This window comes from Genypterus blacodes, unplaced genomic scaffold, assembly GCF_046128005.1.
Source record: "Genypterus blacodes isolate CSIRO-AG114 ecotype Tasmania unplaced genomic scaffold, CSIRO-AGI_Gbla_v1 ptg000032l_1, whole genome shotgun sequence".
Taxonomy (NCBI): Eukaryota; Metazoa; Chordata; class Actinopteri; order Ophidiiformes; family Ophidiidae; genus Genypterus; species Genypterus blacodes.
In genome coordinates, this window is record NW_027466845.1 from 7,396,857 (window position 1) to 7,417,500 (window position 20,644).

A 20,644-nucleotide genomic window follows, 5' to 3' on the forward strand; every position below is an offset into this window, starting at 1 on the left:
ATGAATGGTAGGCTTAAGGTTAGAAGGAAGGCTAGACAGAACGCACATTCGCAGGGATTGGGCTGTGGATGGTCCAAGAGAAGCTGGGAATAGAGAGAAAATACTGTCCTCGTGTAGCTCTATGGTACAGAAATGGGAAAATTACCCCTAGGTGTGTATGGGTTTGTGTGACCTTTGCCCCGGTGAACACTCAACTCAATCCTCCCATAACCCTTACACAGGACAAGAGGATATAGAAAATGGGTGGGTGACTTCAAATTATTTGCTAAACCTCCTCATTCCTCTCTACATAGGACAAAAGCAGCTGTCAATTTTGAGGGAAGATGGAATGATAGATCTTATTTTTCAGCTAAAAGCCTGATTATATGCACGTCCTCCCACGTAGAACCTTGATGTTAAACCCAGTGGAAACATTATGTCTAATGCGAGCCTGGATAGTCGGGTGGGGGGGGGGGCTTTAAAGCCGTGCAATTATCACTTTTAGATGCTTGAGAAAAAGATTTCTCCTTTCACTTTGCAGCTCGATGACAACCTTGAACATTCGAGAAAGCTTTTTAACTCCGAGACGCAACTTCAGCATAGAAATATTTTACTCACCCCTCACCCTAACGTCAACTCAGAAACAGTTGGAAGATAGAATAACATGAGCCCAGACTACTGTTGCCAGCTGGAAGGGTCCAAGCTATGCTGCACAGGTTAACTGCAGCAGATGGGGAGGAAGCGTCCGCCGTGCAGGAGGAAATATAAAGAATATAGAAATGAAATGATTAGTCTACCACACTAGAGATGCACTGTGTGCTCTTGTAACCGTAAACGTGCTCGTGTGTGCGTACCTGTCAGCGTTCATGTTTCTGTGAAGCAGTGTAAGCACATGAAAAAAAACCTGTTTGGATATTTCGTTTTCACAAATGAGAACGCCAGACCTCGTCTCTCTCCTCTCCCTCCTCTCCCTCCTCCTCTCCTTCCTGACTCATCCCTCTATCCTCTCTGTTCGCTTGTCTCGTCCCTGCATTTGGCACAAATCAGCTTGGAGTCATTTGGGGTCAGATTCCAAGCAATTATTGTCATTTACTATTGGATGAACTAAAAGATTTTCTTTATTTCATCTTGCAGCACTGCACAAAAATGTATGTTAAGTTTCTTATTTTTCCTCATAATCAGATTTTCAGATTTTTCTTTTGTTTTAGGTGGAATATCCATCATCACTCAAACTGTACAATGATAATCACATAAATAAATGTTGACATACATGCCAAATGTCAACAGAACTGGGTTAGACAGCGCTGGGGAATGTAGTATAAATGTTAATTATGTATTTGGCATTTCACTAAGGTTACATGAAGGGAGGAGCTGGGCGATACTTTAATGTAGCAACATAAAAGACAATTATGCTTGTAAACACACAGATACACAGTACAATCATCAAAAGTCAAATTTTTCTCTCTTCGATTGATCCAACAACAGACATCCTCTGTATCCTGGCAACAGCATGTATAAAAACAAGTCAATAGAAAAATTGTCAAAGAAAGACGAGACGTCTGCTGGACTCGCATGGATCCATACATTCCCAGCCGAACATTCAACCCCACACTTTGCTGAATATTTGTATTGAAGAAAGCGTCTGGCATTATAATGAGTCCAGTTATTAAACATTGACAGAGCACAGACGTGTGATGTACATGTGAATGAAGGCAAAGGGACAAACAGAGCGACAACAACCAACCACAGCCAGGAAAGAAATGTTGAAATGACGAGACAATGTAACCGTGGAGACTCAAATGAAATCAGTGCTGCTAGTGTGATGATTTCAAAGGTGCAGTCTATACACGATGTCATCATTCCACCATACCAGCAGTTGCAAAACGCATCATGGGCTGTAGTAAGAGAACACAGGGTGAGACAGGGGAAAACTAAACAAAACAAAACCCCCCACTTTGCTTTGATTGCTCCCAGGAGATTTCACAAATACCAAATAATAAGAAATGCAAATGTGTTTTATAAGATATTGCTACATTTGGTATTATTCTGAGTTACTCATAACATTAAGCAGTGCATTGACTTTTTTCACTGGTGCTAATATGCAGAATATTCATGGTAGTTGAAGCGCAGTGGGAAGCAAGGAACCGAAGGAACCATACAGCTCCTAGGCAGGAGGTAAAATAGGTCCTCATTAAGTTCAGCATTTCAGCTCTGAAAGTGCAGGGAACAAAGAAGAAATTACATTTTGTGTTTGATTGAACGTTGCTGCCACATGTAACACAGTGTCTCGTTTATTTAAAGCATCATATGCCATTCAAGTGGGACAATTACATAATCACATGAATGAAAATTAAACAGTATAGGAACTTGTTTTTTTCTGAATATACAGAAATTGGAATAAAAAGGGGATTCTGTATCTGATTGAAATGTCATTACATTTTCAGATTTGGTTTTCTACTAAACAATTAATATTCATCCCTTCTGGCAGGTTTGCAACACATATGATCACTGTTCATGAGATTTCATCCTATTACCCTCATTTACTAACAAAACATTATGATGAATGTATTTCTGCTAGTAAACAGGAGTAGATTAGTACACATACTGTAAATAAGAATGACATTTAAAGGTGTTTTTGATAACTACAAGAGGCACTGACATGTTTCACATTCTTATGGAAGCTGTAAATCTAAACTCCGACAGGAAACACTCTTGATGCCAGGTGTAACGGGGCCATTTTGTCAACGTCTCTGTGATGGAACTTGTTCGTTCGTGTGTAGGCGAATATATTCGAGTGAGAAAATCGAGAGTTTTGCTGCAAGAGAGGCACTTAACAATGAATGTGTTGGTCCAGGTGTGTATGTAAGTGTGTGAATGGTTGAGAGAGTGTTCATTGTTTGTAGGTGTGTTGCATTGTGAGTGGAAATGTGAATGCTGTATACACCATGTCTACCTAAGAGAACAGAGCATACCTGTGTGTGTGTTTGTGTGTGTGTGTGTGTGTCTATGTGTATGTGTGTGTGTCCTGAGTGTGTGTCTTAATCCTCCCAGTCGAAATGATTTTACAGCCCTCGCTCATCCCTTCCTGTATTTCCACACAGAGGAAGAGAAGATAAGTCACTCCTCCTCCACTTTTGCGCTGGGTCTCTCCCTTTATCCTCTCATGCGAGAGTGCGTGTCTGTGTGTGGCTGCATGTGTGCGGGCGTGCTCGTGTTTGTGTGTGGGCTCAGCGGTTTTACGTAAAGCTCCATTAAAAAAAGCCAAGATTGAAACACAGAAGTCCTTGGCAGCAGAGCGGTATTGCCGCTGAATGGGCCATTTTCTGCAGAGCTGACCCTGTCATGTTGAGTTCTGTGGAGAAGAGAACACAAAACAGGCCTGGGAGGAGGTTTCTGCAGAGAGCACTCGTCCACACACACACACACGGGTACACAAACGTGGCCCACACACTGATATGAAGATGACAAAAAGCTGTAGTTATGTGGCCACATTTGGCTTGATAATGATAATTACCACTTAATCACATGCAGATTACTGTGTGTATGTGTGTGTGTATGTGTGTATGCACGTGTCTGGTTATACAATCATACTGTGTGGATGCGTGTATGTGTGTCACAATGTCAAAGGTAAAGGGAAGTGGGTGGTTTTCCCCCTTTTGTGGAAGTGTGTGTGATGACTGGATGACCTCTTCAGCTCTACTGTTCTGGCACCTTTTACCCTGAGGTCAAACACGAGGCTTAAGGGTAATCACCTCTGCTCACACAATGTGCTCACGTCAGATTTTGTTCACTGTGGGATAGAAAACTAATCTCTTTCTCAAGAACTCCTCTTAGTGTCTAAATCCTGGTTTCAACACCTACAGGGTTGTATCCACTTCAGTCGGCGTTTGTTTGTACTGATCTGACTCAGCGCTCAAACAGCTGCACTGTGACCATTTAGTGGACAAAGTTCCATTCCCAAGACAATGCTGGAGTGGTTTGTTTGTGATGTAAACATGACCTGAGTGATCTGTAGCCCAAACGACAAGGCCATTTTGGAAAGAATTCCAGTTCTGTTTTTGTTCCATGTCCTGACCACAAACTTCTTCCTGTTTTGTGTCTGTTTTTGATTTCTATCAGACATTTCTCAAGTGAATATTTGTATGAAATGAACACGTTTCTTATGCATCTAATTTGGGTCTAATTGAAATAATTATGCTCAAACTCATCTTTCCATGGTTAATTATTTTGTTATAATGATAACTGAACTGCTAGCTAGCTACAAAAAAGCATTAATGCTACAAAGAAGCATTATCTATTTGCTGTTACACTTAAAGATGTCATGTCAACTTTTCAAACTGAAAACTGACAAGATGCCAACATCTACATCCTGAAAGACAATCACAAATGATGATAATGTGTAATTTAACTTAACTATAAATTTGCTGCTACTGTGTGGCTAGCTAGTATGTTGGACTGTGCAGCATTGTGTCGTTGCAAATCTAGTGCAGATTAACAGCAAAGAAAGTGTAATGAATTAATTTAAAATGAATGTGCTGTGTGAAATGATGTGTTTTGTATGTAGCCATATAATAAGCAGGATAATGTATTATCACTGGATGATTATCCTGGAATAAACCCAGACAGGGAGATCAAGGCACAGAGGTGCACAAAGACAGCAAATAGAATAATCTCCTGCTGTGTTTGGGCTGCAGTTATGACATTTTGAAAGTCTATACATCATGTGGATCCTGTTTCCCACATTCTCACATTAAACTGCTGATTCTCAAATGATGGAAGCTGTGTGTTTATTGCCCATTACCATTTTGTAATTTTGTTTTTTCTCTCTTTTTGTCTCCCTCTCTCTCAACCTCACTTCTCGCTGATGCTGGGATTTTCATCTGAAAGGTAAGAGACACAGCTTCATCCCCAAAATAGATTTAGAAAGAAAGAAAAAGAAGACAAAGAAAGAATCTGACAGCCAATTAACAGGAGGAGGTGACAAAGAGGAAAAGAGATCAACAGATGGGCCAATTAATGGATCCTAGATAAATAGATTATCGCAGAGATGGACAGACGAACAGAGAGATAGAATGAACAACAAAGGGGTGGACAGAAGGACAATCACATCTACAAGTCTGCAAACAGGCATTTTGGCTGTTATGGCTTTCCTCTGTTGCCATGGTAGCACCGTCACATACCAGCTGGACTGGAGGAGCGATGCCCCAACAAACACACTCACGCGTGCACTGTAACACACGGGCACACACACACGCATATGCATTGGCATTCTCTCTACTGACTCTGAAACCTCAAATTTCTTCTTTTGCTTGAACCCTCCACACCTCCCTATAGAGAGCAACATGATGTAATCTCTGATGTACATTACAAATGAATGTCTGCAGTTTTGGCTGGGGAATGTTTGTTGACTTGAAAAGAAAGTGATCTTCACAAATTATGACAACCGGTTGCAAGACTGCACACAGTTCAAAGAGTTGAATTTGAGAAGTTATCCGGCAAAGGCAGAATATTTGTCAGGAGGTCATCAAAAGGTTCTCAGACAAATGAATACAGCTTTCAGTTTCCTGTTAAGTTTTAAAGGCATTTTGCTCATGTTTAAACTTCAAGGTTTCATAGAGAAGTTCAGGCTGGAAGTCATTTCTCTCTCTCTCTCTCTCTCTCTCTCTCTCTCTCTCTCTCTCTCTCTCTCTCTGTCATTAGTCTGAGTCATTAATCTCTCAAAGTCACCCACATCTTTTTGTCTTTCACTCTCCTCTTTCTTTCTTTCTTTCCTGTCCTGTCTTTCTTGTGTCTCACACTCATTGTCCTTCTCTCTTTCTGTGTATTATTCACTCTCAGGCTTTCTTTCTTTCTTTCTTTCTTTCTCTCTTTCTGTCTTTCACCACCCTAATCTTATTAATCTTACCCCGTTCAGTCAACCATTCTCTAAAATAGATTCCAAATCGTTACTTCCATCAGTCCTCTTCCTTCTCCCATCTGTCTTTTTAATTTACGCTGACACACACATGCACGCTCTCCCTCTCTCTGTCTGTCTGCCCATCTGTCTGTCTCTCTCTCCAACTCTCTCCATTCAATCTGTCTTTTGCTGTTCCTTTCCCTTCTCACCTCCTCTCTCCATCGGGTTCACCTTGGTCCTTTTCTTCTATCTGCCTTTCTCTGTCTTTTCAAACCTTAGAATCTCTCCATTTACACACACACACTTTATTTGAACACCTTTGATTCATCACATACATTTGACACGGAAGTAGACCGCTGTGCAGTCGATCATTAAACACATTAACTTCACTAGCAGATCATATATGTAGGTCATACATTCATCATTCATACATTGTTCAAACATCAGCGGTATTGTATGTACGCCCACACACAAACACACTTACACATACTTATACAGACACACACAGATTATATGCACAGGTAATCACCACTGCTGTGATAACCGAGTTCAAATGGTCAACCAGAGAGTAAATGGCCTTCCTAATCTCCCGACTGTGCGCTCTCTCTCTCTCTCTCTCTCTCTCTCTCTCTCTCTCTCTCTCTCTCTCTCTCCCTCCCTCTCTCTCTCTCTCTCTCTCTCTCTCTCTCTCTCTCTCTCTCTCTCTCTCTCTCTCTCTCTCTAGAAATGTTTATTTTTTTTCACTTCTCTGAAATATGGATTGGCCTTCTGCTGGTGCACTCAGTATTAAATGTATTATTGCTTAAGTAGCTACTAAAAACACACAAAGCTTTTGTTTGTTTTGCAAATGTGTTCCCCAGCAGCAGCGTGAACGGTGCCATCTTTGACTATAATCTGTAAAAACGCAGTCACAGCAGTCTGATAGAAGAACTAAATGCCTCTCTTGCATTTATCAGGGCTGCCAAAATATATTTAACGTGCAGATAATATGTGAGCAGGTCTTTCATTCAAACGTGTCTGTGCCGACGCACGCTGCACAGTATTTAAGAGTGCCAGGGAGCAATTTGAATTTCTTCTCTGATTTAAACTTCTGCTTAACACAATGTCACTGACACACACACACACACACACACACACACACACACACACACACACACACACACACACACACGAACACACGTAGATGCAATTATTTTGAAATTCAAAGTAGACTTCTGCAAGTCCCTGATAAGCCAGCCTTGGGCAAGATACAACAAATATTAATATTAGGTTTTTCCATTCCGCCGTGTATGATTATATGTGTATGTGTGTGTTTGTGTGTGTATCAGAAGTGAAGTGGAGGCCATCCATCACTAAACTCCCTATCAATCACTTCCAGTCCAATCTGCTAAGTGGACCTGGTCAGGGTTTGTGCCTGTGCTTGTTTGTGGGTGTGTTTGTGTGTGTGTGTGCGTGCTAATTTTTGAATTCATCCAACCATACTCATTTCATTTTGATTTAATATATTTGGCTTAGTTTAGTCTGCTGAACACATTAACATGCCAGATTTATAGTTGATCAGACGTCTCCAAATTGAATCAAACTTTTCTCCAGCGGTTCCAAATAGCAACAAGACGCTGATCTACATTCTTGCGATAATGTGTCGACAGAGCAGCCAGTTGCCAACACGATGAACTGTGGTTCTCAGGTTGAAGAATGATCTGACTGGTCACGATGATAACATGCAGCCCATAAATCCATTTATCATGTACAGACGCTCCGCACACATAAAAGTTCAATATGCTAACAGCTCATTTCCTCCGTCTGTCTCTCTCTCTCTCTCTCTTTCATCTGTCCCTTATCAGAAAGGCATCTTCACATGAACTGTGTCCCCCTCTCTCTGCCTGAGAGGAAGAGAGAGAGAGAGAGAGAGAGAAAGGGGTTTATCAGTAATTTATGTTCCACAGTCTTCCTGTCTGTGTGTCTGTGGCAGGAATCCTTTACTCAGAATTATGGCCCTTAGACTTCCAGCTACACTCTTGCACTCTCTCGCTCTGCGTGTGTGTGTGTGTGTATGTGTGCATGAGTGTGTGTTTCACCTCTGGGGCAAGTATTGATTGTGTGTCCTGGTGCCCCGTTGTCAGTATGGAGTTAGCCTCATTAGAAATAGGTCTTGCTGTCCCCTCCTATTCATCCCTCTCCTCTTCGCATATCTTCATTACATCTTCCCCTTCCATAACTTTAACCTGTCACAACCCCATCCTCTCCTCTCCTCTCCTCTCTTCTCCTCTCCTCTCCTCTCCTCTCCTCTCCTCTCCTCTCCTCTCCTCTCTTCAGCTCCGCTTGCCACCTTCCTTACGGCTTTCTTCAAAGAGATGATACGTGGGCTGCATTTTAAAGCAGTGTGTAATGGGAGTAACATAATGGAGTGTGAAGGACAAAGGTTTAGTGAAACCAAATTCTCTTTCTGTAATTATTGGCAAAGTATCTAATCTTTTTAATCGCAAAACAGCAGCCGGTGAATAAAAGAAAATTGTGAAAATTCCTAGAGCCTCTTCTGGACCCAGATTATTGGGTTGTTGTGTCTTTGCCATCTCTTTCAGCTACTTCCTGCTGAGGAGAGCAAGCTATTCCTTGTAGTACCTTTGAGAAAGTGCCTTACCGTCTACCTTCTACCATAGAATAGCCTGAATTGAAGAAGTCAATACACCAGTAATGAAGTCAGAGCCGAGACGATGTTCCCTCTGTGTTTTTGTAATGACAGTGAAATAGGCCTCTATTGGGGTGCTGGCAGCAGTATCCTGCACCCAACGGCGCCAGGTCATTGTTGACTGACTGAGGCAGGAGAACAAACCAATCCCTAAGACCTGACATGACAAGATAAAAGCATCCACTGACTCCAAAAAAGCACCCCAGACAGTTTGCCAGCCCATCACAGGGTGAGCACCAGACTGAAAAACACATCCTCATCCATGGAAAGATTTAGAGTCTGGAGGTGACCTGGGCGGGTGTGTGTGTGTTTGGATTGTGGCGAGGGAACTGGAGCGCCTGAAGGCAATGCAAACAAACAGACAATTCACCAACTCCACAGGCAGAACAGAGCTCAGATGTGCACCAGGACCAGAGCGTCGGCTTAAACAATCAGACTCAGTGGAAAGGACGTAAGGGTTTCTATTTCCTACCCTCTTAAAAACAATTCCCAGTAACACACAGAGGCCTCTTCAGCAGTGACATATTGCAAATAACTCTTCCTCAAATCGTCTGCCTACTCAAATGTGACAGACATCGTTTTGATTATTTGTAGACCAGAGCGACAGCAAATTAACACACATCAGTTAATAACCTCATCTCGCCAGCTTGTAATGATGTTTCTGAGCTTGTTCCTTATTAAGTTTCTGCTACCTGGGCTAGAATAGTTTTCCTGAATCAGCAGCCTGTAGAAACGTTGCACAATAACTTTCATCTGACCTTGGGTGTGTGTCACTGTGCTGTATACAGATGATACACTTTTCAGGAAATTCTCTGTGTTTCAGTGCATGTCAATTTCTTATGAGCACGAAGCATAAAGCACGATGGTTTGTTTAAAGGATATAGGTTCATTCAGTCCTGGTTAGATGCACTCAACACCTACTTTAATTAACTGCTAACTTATTGTTACAGTGTTTACTTTAACACATCATCTCTCCATGTAATCGTCTACTCCAATTGTGCTGCTTCCCGGCAAAGAACTGTGTTGCCTGGACACACACAAGCATGTACGATAGCTAAGATTTAGTTGCTGTGTGCACCGGAAATGACCCCCACATCCTCACAGATAATTCCCTCTCAGTCACACCTCCAGGCAGCCATTTACTGGACACAATCAGAACTTTGGTTTTGATAGTCAGTGTTCCAGACTCTATGAAAGACACATTTGCACAGCTAAAAAGTTTTTGCCAAATATCACGGCTGCTGCTGCTTATTTTTTCTCCGAAAGCAGAACAGCTGCTGTATCAGATTTAATAGACATAATGTTTGGAGCAAAAACAACAACTAACTGAGTGAAATTAAACAGCAGAATGTTAATGAACATACACTTGAGGACAAGCAGATTTTGTTCAAGCTCACAGCTATTTGCAGTCAGCACTCCTGAAGTCTGGTCAAGGTGACCTTCTTTTTTTTACAATGGTCTCGGGAGGAGGGGAAGAGAGGAGAGGAGAGCAGAGCAGAGGAGAGGAGAGGAGAGGAGAGGAGAGGAGAGGAGGTCATGGGAATGGAGAGACGTGAGTGGACAGACTGGGGGTGACCTGGCACAGAAGGACACACGAGGTGGGCGGAATTTTAGGGGGGTGGATGGAGGAAGAAAGGCAAAGGAGAGATTAATAAAAGGTCAAGGAGACTTGGAGGTAACACCAGGAGACTGAGGCATTGTGCTGCTCTGTGTGAATGAGTGTGTGTTCCTGAACAGATAAACAGGGAAGCTCCCAGAGGGGTGTCTATCCTGGAATTCTTTACAGGAAATTTGTTCTGCCTCTAAACAATGGCTTCTTGCACGCACTCTCTCTCTCATACACACAAACACACACACACACCTATAAAAGCACACACGGTCCAAGGTGAGTGAGTGATTTGATTTAACTGCGTGTGTCTGTGTGTGTGTGTGTGTGTGTGTGTTTACACATCTGCAGTTGTATGGTTGTGTATTGGTACGGCCTATTGTTAAGCTATTTGAAATTTGCCAGCTTGCACCTGTGTGCATTTCTATTTGTGTGTGATTGTTGTGATTGGGTTTAATGCCTTTTCATTGTTTCATGTGCAGCATGAATCACACGTGCCCAGATGGACACTGTGATGTGACCTCTCACATGCACATGCACGGGCACAGGCTTTTAACCACTGTAGAGTGGAAGGGCTTTGGGTTCTCTCTCTCTCTCTCTCTCTCTCTCTCTCTCTCTCTCTCTCTCTCTCTCTCTCTCTCTCTCTCTCTCTCTCTCTCTCTCTCTCTCTCTCTCTCTGTCTTTGTGCATGTGTATCCTATATGCACGGGTGCGTAGCTTACACAGCTACACATTCTGGCATTGTTTTGCAGATTCCTAGGAAGTCACAGATCTTGGGAACTGATTTTAGACTTGACTTGTTTGGCGTGAAACTTGACCCTTGACCTGTTGGTCATGACTATAAAGTTGACTGTCTTGACCTCTGACCTCATAACTTGTCCGTCTTGACTTGGGACTTGTTGCCCAAGACTCGAGGCTTGACTTGCAAATCACTGACTCGGTCTCACCTCTTTGTGTAAAGTAGGCGTAAGTTTATGAGTGTGAGTTTATTAAGTACACTTATTCAATCTAATGCCATCATATGCAGCAGCCATCCACTGTGAAGCTGACAGTGTTCAGTTTGGTTGATGATATGTCACAGAAGAGAGTATTTGACTACAGTAATGTGTTACGCTGTAGTCAGTGGTGGACAAAACATTAGGGATTCCTTTCTGCATGATGCAGTCCAATAGCAAAACCCAAACCCCGTAGTTTGCTGGCAGTCAGGCCATAGTGTCACGCTTCTTCGTCAATGATGTGACATAATGGGGATTCAGCTGGCGACTTAAACGTTGGAAGCTGCGATTCCAGCAACTGTTTCCAAACCCAGCGTGTAGTCGCTGCGGATCTTGCCAGTGGGGGCAGGAATAAACGCCACAGCAGAGACGAGACAAGCAGGAAATAATGAAGCTGAGGTTATGCAGAATCAACTGTTAATAACAAGTAATCAGTCTTTTTGCAACTTCGGCGATGCGTGTTTCAGTGAAGTCAGGACTTAAACACACGTCTGCTGATGTTTGACATTTTACAAATTCATAGACGGATAGAGAGATTGGGAGATAGAGAGATGATAGACTGACAGATCAGAGAAACAAACCAGGTGAGAAAGAAAAAAAAACTGAGTGAACAGTGAGAGAAATGTTGCCGAGAGAGAGGTTACAGCATGTGCGTGTCTGTTCCTGAACAGAAGAGTCAGATTAAAATAGAACAACCGCCATATGACGACAATGTGACTGTCAAACACCTGCAGTGAAGAGACATAGAGAGAGAGAGAGACAGAGAGGGGGAGAGAGAGAGAGAGAGAGAGAGAGAGGCAGAGAGAACGAGAAAGAGAGAGAGAGAGAGAGAGAGGCAGAGAGAACGAGAAAGAGAGAGAGAGAGAGAGATAATGGACTCTAAGGCATAAAATGGAGAAATGGACAGGCGACAAAGAGAGAGAGACACAATGAGACAGGGGTGACAATGGTGAATAGCGATTCTATGCAAAATATTAGAGCGGACAGAGCAACAAAGAGGGGCAATGTGAATCAGATACAGATGAGCACCAGGGTGAGAACAAATGGAAGAGGAGGGGAGGATGACGAATGGAGACCAGGACCATTATTGTGGCCCCCCTGCTATGAATGGGAGAGAAACTGGTGTTTTTCTCCTCTGTGTTCCCATCTGTCTCTTGTTTCCCTGCTCTGAGCTTTGACTACGTCCCTGCTGCTCCGCTGTTGGAGCGAGACAGAGTGACGCACAGTAGATGGAGATAGATATCATCATAGTCTCTCCCGTACGTGCTGTCTGCCGCTGTTCCACAAGGTACATCTGCGCGGCCATGGTATTTAGGCTGTCCTGATTGGCAGTTGTTGACATTTGAGAATTAGCCGGTCCCTCGGCGAGAGCTGATGGCAATCACAGCTATTTGAATTGGGCAAGGTGCTTAGCATTTTGATGCATCACGGCTCATTCTGCATCGGACAAATTGACAATAGCCTTAATTTCTGTGTGGAAATATCAGTAAAATACTAAAACTGCATTGCTAAAACTCAACACATAGGTGGTTTGAATAATTTAACAACAGGGCACAATGGCCCTCTGGGCATAGGTTTGAAATAATAATTACACAAAATGAAGAGTGAGTGAGTGAGTGACTGAGTGAGTGAGTGAGAGAGAGAGAGAAATCTGATGACTGGCGCAAACGGTGCAACAAATTGCAGTGCAGAGAAACAGCACATACTGGGTCAAATAGTCCAGCGCTGGTGCAGACGCATCATTATCAGAACCGCCGTCACAGCACGACTGTAGGACTGACATCGTGGACAACAACCGCAGCTTGAGGTGACGACAGAGCCACAGACCACAAAGGTCACAATGCTTTGTAGTCACAGCCCCAAAACAAAAGGAGACACACACACACAGCAGAGGAACATGCATACTTCCTCCCACTCACACACTCATCTGCAGGAATAAGTATTTGCTTACAGAACAGGAATGCTTTCCAATCCCACATAATTAGGCAAACCTCACTGTATGAACCGGTGAGTCACACTTGGCAAATATCCTACGGATTAGTGAGCACTTTAAAGCCTGAGTCTTTCTCTCTGAACTCATTTAAGAAGCCAAGACCACAGGACAAAGTGTGTGGTCCTCACGGCTCACATCCTTGCATATGTTCCCTGCTCTTCACACAGCTGATTAGTCAATGCAGGTGTTGCTCACTCAATGGAGAGTTGGTACCTGCCTGATCTTGATTGCACAATTAGGTGTGAGCAGAACCAGAACAGATGGAAAATATACAGAGATAGACAGCAGGTGGTGAGGAGGACCAGGAGGAGGATGGAGATGTTAAGATTTTCTTCACGAGTCCACACACACACACACACACACTCACTCCACTGCTGCTTTTACACAGTGTGTGGTTTCATTTAAATCAAACTATACTGTGATTATTTATAGATGAGCGCCCAGTTTGACCATGGACACAGAATATCTAATTAAGGTGTGGATAGCAGAAGGTGTGATGTGCACTGAATGACTGAATTTCATGTGTTTCGCCCTCTCTCTCTCTCCCTCTCTCTCCTACTCTCCCACTTCCTACCTCTGTCTCATGCTGCCTCTCCCCCCTGTTTCTCTACTTCTCTCTGCATTGAATCATGTTTGAATTTCATCAGTAAGCTCTTTTCTTTGCTCATGGGATGAGGTTCCCTTGTTTAGTCTGTCAGTTCCTTTCTTTCTTGTTGTTCTTTCGGTTTTTCCCTTTTGCTCCCTGTCTATCATCCGCTCCCCCGGAGTCATCCTGAGGAAGTATTGGGCTTCTGTAAGATTCATTTCAGGGAAAGTTCTGAGAATCCTCTCTGACTTGCTTTGTTTCTCTCTCTCTGCCTTATTGTTACTGGCATGCACACACACTCGCACACACATTGTTGGTTCGTTAATTAAGCAGCACCGCCAGGTTGTTTTCTCCTGTTCTTTGCACAGTCATAGGTCAGCCTTGTTATCACCATGGAAACATTTTTTTTTGGTTGCACCTCCAAGCCAACGTGTGTGTATTTTGCAGAAAACAAGTTTCTCTCTCTCTCTCTCTCTCTCTCTCTCTCTCTCTCTCTCTCTCTCTCTCTCTCTCTGTCTCTGATGACTGTGGTTTAAGTTTTTGTCAGACCTTGTGCACTCTTGTACACTTTGGTTTCCTTATTACATTACATCATGATTATCAGAGGGACTAAGCAGAAAGTAACAATAGTGCTCCCTCTCTTTTTCAGCCCTCTGTGTGTGTGTGCGTGTGTGTGCGTGTGTGTGTGTGTGTGTGTGAGGCCTGTCTTCATGGTCTGGCTGTATTCTACAGTGCATGTGTCTCCAGTATGTTAGTGATGCTACTGGAGACCCAGCTCTGTTGGAATAACAACCAGGACCCACTGCATCTCTACAAGCCTCCCTGCGGGCATGCTGTGTGTGTGTGTGTGTGTGTGTGTGTGTGTGTGTGTGTGTGTGTGTGTGTGTGTGTGTGTGTGTGTGTGTGTGTGTGTGTGTGTGTGTGTGTGTGTGTGTTCTCACTCCGCTCTTTCTTCAGTGACTGATGAACCAATGGCAAAAATCAATGTCTGCAGTAATTTACTTAACAGTTGGTCAGTAAACAAGCCTTCAAGTGATATTTACAGGCTGCATGAGTGAGTTAGGGAGTGCAGAAGCGATTTGCTGGTTGTGTATCATTGGACAAACCTGTTGCATTACATAAACATTTTCTATATTGGTAGAAAGGGAGGGGGGGGGTTCCTTTCTTTCATCATTTGCATTAACATCAGGAACAAACAACAGGTTTAAACTCCCCCAGTTGTTAGATCAAGGTCAAATCAAATCCTGTAAAATGCAAATTGGATTGATTCATGGAATTGGATGACTCATTAGAGAACCAGATCAGATAAGAAAAAGCATTTAGCCTCCATTATGCTCCTTAAATCCTCTCCTGCTAAGACATCTTTGTTACTGTAAAAAATGGCTGTTCAGTGCACCTGGCCAATTTAGGATCTTTTATGAACGTGTCATCCATGTTATGTCATTCATAAGGAAAGAAAAATGGCAACATTTGCTCTGTTAGATTGTGACTCAGCCTTAGCTCGAATTATCTGCTTCTGTGTTCAAATCTACCCGCACAGACTTTAATTAGAGGAACTGTATGCACTTATTGGGTCTAATCAGGTTTTGAGTGCTTTCTTGAGTACATTGTCATGGTGAAGTGACAGATATCTTGAAGAATCTTACTCTCCAAGATGTCTTCAATACAATATTATCCTTAACAGTGTTTTTCTTCTTAAGAACCTCGTGTGAACCTCGAGTAAAAGCAGCTTCAGCTAAGAAAGACTCAATGTAAACATAACTCAATAGTCTCTCCACATTTTCCACATAATAATGGATTACCTGGTTGTCATGGCGAGCTTACCAAAAACCAGGATACAACAACAATCGGTGCCACATCAGCTAATCAAATCTATCCAAACAAACTGCCATGCAGCCATTCACCACCTACCTGCTGCACATCTGCTCCATGCTCGTGCTTCCTTCCATCTTAACTGCTCTTGTTCCTTGTTTATGTTTTATTTGCACTTCAAATGTCATTTTAAATACCTCTTACATTTCACAGTGGGTGTGTTTCATATCTTCATCTGATATTCACTTCAAAGCACTCTCCTCAGGGGTCCGAGTGTGTTTGCTGCTGGAAGGGAGACCAACCCCGTCTCTTTACAGTTATGTTTAGATTCTAAAAGCGTCATGCTAATATGCAAATGTGTCTGAGACAATAAACAGAAGGAGTTTTGGTTGTTGTGATAAGTTCAATATTAACAGGAGCTGCAGGGGTGAGGCACAACAACAAGTTTATACAACATGTATTTGTATATTTGAACCTGTTGATGGTTGACAGTCCCTCATAGGATACAAATGCCTTCATTTTGTATCAAGATTGATGTCTCCATTTTTGTCAGATGAATTTAGCCACCACCATGATTGTGGACAATAATTGGTGGCAGAGCTTTTTTTGAGCCATGTAAGACTGCATCAGAATCTGCTATTTACTCCTAAAAATAGTCCAGAGTGTGTGTGTGTGTGTGTGTGTGTGTCCCCTTTGCTCAACACAGCAGCCTTTAATCCCTGGTAAATGCAGACTGCACTCCTGCTGCCTTTTTCCTGAAATTCTCAAGTGTTCTTTCCAAGAGGATTGTGGGTAGCATATTGTTCTATTTGGTATTAAAAGCACGACAGGCAACCAAAGCAAACTTACAATAGATCTCAGAAAGTATGTGCAAATATTTTCTGTCCCAGTCCTGCTCTCTCGGTAGCCAGGAGATGTAGACGTGATACGCGGCTGACTCACTTTATCCACAACTCTGTCCGTGTAGACTTAATTAAACTTCAGTGAGTCGTCCTCCTAGAATTGTGCGCCAACCGTCTGCCTCCTTCCCTCTTTACTGTGATTTATGACTCGCTGAAGTTTAGGGAAATTATTGATGAAGGCCTCAATTTTTGTGCCTATATTTGCTTTCACCAGCCTTCATTATACACTCAGTGAGGCGGCTTTTTTCTGGTTGGACAACCCAAGTCCTACTTCACGGAAATCCAATTTCCATACCATTACACCTGTGGGCCGACCTCCGTGTTGTCTTTTAGTCTTACACACTGAGCGGCTTCACTGAAAAGCTTCGGGCTTAAGTGCAAATTGAGCAAATCTCTCGCTGAAGAGCCGTGAACTCTTAAGACGTTATGAGCTCCTCTGCCTGCAGCTGAAACTCGGCAGCTGAGGACAACGGCAAATTGTCAGGAAAAGCAATCCATTTCTGCAGTCCGGTCAAGGCCACAAAATGTGGTGTGTGTGTGCTTGTAAATCCGTTTATATAAATGACAATTGTGGGTGTTATTCTGCTTGAGCATCGTTGCAATCTTGGCAGTTGGAGTTGCCGTAGTACGCGCGACGAGAGCGACTGGCTTTGAGGGAGGCCAATAGATTGCTCCAGAACTCTGCTGTGAGAAAACGCCAACTTGGCCACCATGGAGGTCGATGCCACCAATAGATTTAAACTAACTAGAGGAATGATTTTGCGTCAAGGCCAAGAACTGCGAGAGGATCTAAACTTGCCAGCCCAGTACCTCAGACTCCCCCCCTTCTTTTAACAAGGCGTCCCTTTCCTCTTTCACAGTTGCATTTAAATAAAAGGTCTGCATTGCAGTTCATTAACCGACTCATTTCCACTGGCATTTAATTGGGATCTTGTCTTACTATGAGATAGCGGTGTGCTAATTGCAGAGTAGAGGCTTTATGTTCAGCTTCAGTTATTGTAATGGCTGTTTTAGCCCCGCTCCACTCTGCCGATCTGATTTCTGAGCCGAGGTGCACTGGGTAGCCTCAGTATTTGACACCGGCATTACCGTATAAAGGGAGAACGCGGGGGTCAGAGAGATAAAGAGAGAGAGAGAGGGAGAGAGAGAGAGAGGGGGCTGTTTAGTAATGCCGATCACACGTGCCCTTCAAAATATCAGAGCGTGCCGAGTGATTAGAATGGCCACAGCGTAGGACGACTGTACAATGATGAAAGACGTCGTGTAGCGAGAGGATGAGGATACAGAAAGGTGCGGACTAGGAGACAGATCGAAGTCCCGCGGGCTCATTATGTTAACGCTGTGCTCTTGATCCTCAGAGGAGCGTTGCTATCTCAATCCAGATAAAAGCCTCAAGCCACATCCCTATGCTTCATTTATTCATTAGGCTAATGAAAATTGTTGTCACGTGAAAAACTTGTCATCTGTCATGTTTCGACTTAATTGAGGGATCACTTTGTCCTTCGTGTAATTCCCACGCTTTGAAAGTTCGATGACCCAAAAGCCTTCGAAAAGTTGTCGGATTAACTCTAAAATTATGAGATGAACGCACGGGGATGCTTAATGCAATTACATATTCAAATGAAATTGCACTTAGCATGACTGCAGCCATCTCTCTCTCTCTCTCTCTCCCTGATTATGTTCAAGTAGGTCAGTGTCTGTATTAGTAGAGGGGCGATGGTATATGGATGTTTGTGTGTGTGTAGGTGTGCGATGAAGGGTGGAGTGGCAGGTAGATTAATATAACAGATGGATTGTGACAAGAAATGATTGAGAAAGGTCAGGAGATATATGCTGACATTTACCAATGCATACATGTTATTGCTAGTGCATATGGGCTTATTCACACACACACACACACACACACGCACACACACACACACACACACACACACACACACACACACACACAAAGCAATGGCGAGTTCTTGACGGTAAGCACATTGTGGAAAACAGGGAGACAATGACATTTGTTTTGTTTTTCAATCGACTTTCAACCAAATGTTAATTATTAGGATTTACACAAGATCCGCAGCTTAAGATGCCAGTTGTCATTCTCTCTCTTTCTGACAAACACACACACACACACACACACACACACAAACACACACACACACATATATATACGAAGGCCTGGCAGAGATCCAACTTCATTACAACAGCACTCTGGCAGGCTGATTGAGTGATCAAAGCTAATCTCATTTAATCATGTCTAATCATATGTAATAACCAACACTGAGTGCTCAGGCATGACAAGACTCTGGTCCAGCTCTCCGTTCCTTTTTCTTTCCGCTCCTCTCCTCCCTCTCTCCTTGACCCCCCACGCCGCCGCCGCCGCTGCCACCACCACCCGCCCACAGCACCCTGATCCTCCGCCAGACGCCTTGTTTGTCTTGATTGCTCTCATTTGAAAACAAGATTGAACGCGACGGAGGGAGAGAGAGGGGCGTGAAGGAGAGAAGGAAGGGGGGGGGGGGAAAGAAGAGAAGGTGACAGATGAAGGCTCCCCTGTAAGGTGGCCATCTTAGCGGCCACAGCAAAAACACACACACAAAATACTACAAAATAAAACAGGAAATAGTCCACAGGAGTTGTGACAGGCAGAGAGGTTTTCTGTAGACTTGCTACCTGAAACGTGTGGGGATTTAAGCAGAGAACACAGAGGTGGCAAACATCATCACGGTATGGAACCTTGGTTGAGGTGTTGTGCTGTCGCTTTATGCCTGGATTGTGAAAATGTAACACCTCAGGACAGATAGGAAACTCAGCAGGGCGTGACATTAAAATGCGAGTTCCTGTTATCCCAGGTGGTTAACCTGTGCCCAGAGGGTTGTGTGTTCAGGGTGTGAGCAGGATATCAATTGTTGGATTTCAATGACACTTGTTGGATTCTGTGGGTCCATAACCTGTTTGTTTTCATCATTGAGAGACGAGAGTCAGCGGTTGGAAGTGTCGTTTCGCTGTCCTTTCCCTGTCCACAGGTTCGTCCTCTGAAGTCGGCACCCTCCTCTCCTCTCCTCTCCTCTCCTGGCACTTAGCGACCGAGTTTCTGTCTTTCCATATGATCAACAAGGGTGCGGGGACTTTTCGCGTGTCAAGACAATTTATCAAAGTCAGGCGATAAAAAGAGTCAATTTGTTAGATTTGATCAGAGGCATCACTGATTTAGATCACCGCTGCATTTGTCACCGCATTTCTCCAGCCTTCAAACCCAGCAGCCTTGAGAATACATAATAAATGTATATTAACCATGAGATTGGCCTGCTGCCACTTCAGCTTCCTCTTGGCAGGCAGAGCGCTGCAACTGGCTTGTAAGGGCTTAGTCTTAACAGCGTGCACACAAAACAGACCCGTCAAATGTAATGAAGAGCAAAACAAACCGTAGCAAAATCCCCCAAGACGTCTGACTTCACTTCACTGGAAGTACCTCGTTTGTGCCTTTAAGCGCTGATCGCTTCGCATTCATCAAGAGTGACACAGATAGAATATTGTTTCAGAGGTCAGCGCACCAAACTAAATACCAGGGGGGGGGGAAAGTTGCTAAATAAACACAAAGTGAAGCCAAAAAGCATCAAGTAATTTGTAGGCGAGACAATCAAATGGTGAACAATTAAAGAGACGGTGTGTGTGTATGTGTGTGTGTTTGTCGTCCTCCTCAGGATGCTTTGCTGCGGCTGGCGGCGGTTGTGGATGCGCGCTCGCTGCGGGTCGCCCTTGGAGACAGCATACAGGAGCTGCTGCCCACCACGGTAAGGACCCACACACACACACACATGAACACACATGTTCTACCTTCACACAACTGGCTTGGAACTCATTCATGTAATAGAATGTGTGTGTGCGTGTGTGTGTGTTTTGCTGTAGGAGTGTGTATGCGTCTACATGCTGGAGGGCGACTCGAGGCTGCTATCTGACAACCCACCACATGAACTGCCACAGGAAGGAAAGATCAGGTGCAATCTCTCTCTCTCTCTCTCTCTCGCTCTCTCTTTATGTGTGTGTGTGTGTCTGTATTCTATTTCTGTTTGCAATAACCTGCAGATGTTTGGTCGCAGTAAATCACTGCTGTGCGCTGAATTGGCTCCAGCTTTTGTCCGGGGAAGCGACACAAAAGCTGGAGCGCTGTAACAAACAGGTGTCCCCCTGA

At 43.6% G+C, this 20,644-nt stretch overlaps 1 protein-coding gene across 2 annotated transcripts in view; it reads left to right on the plus strand.

Moving 5' to 3' along the window:
* pde2a (phosphodiesterase 2A) overlaps positions 1-20,644 on the plus strand; it is a 100,322-nt gene that overhangs the window by 56,969 nt on the left and 22,709 nt on the right. For both annotated transcript variants that reach the window (XM_076146125.1, XM_076146126.1), the window contains exons 3-4: positions 20,157-20,246; positions 20,362-20,450. In XM_076146125.1, the coding sequence (XP_076002240.1) occupies positions 20,157-20,246; positions 20,362-20,450 (179 nt within the window). The remainder of the gene's footprint in view (positions 1-20,156; positions 20,247-20,361; positions 20,451-20,644) is intronic.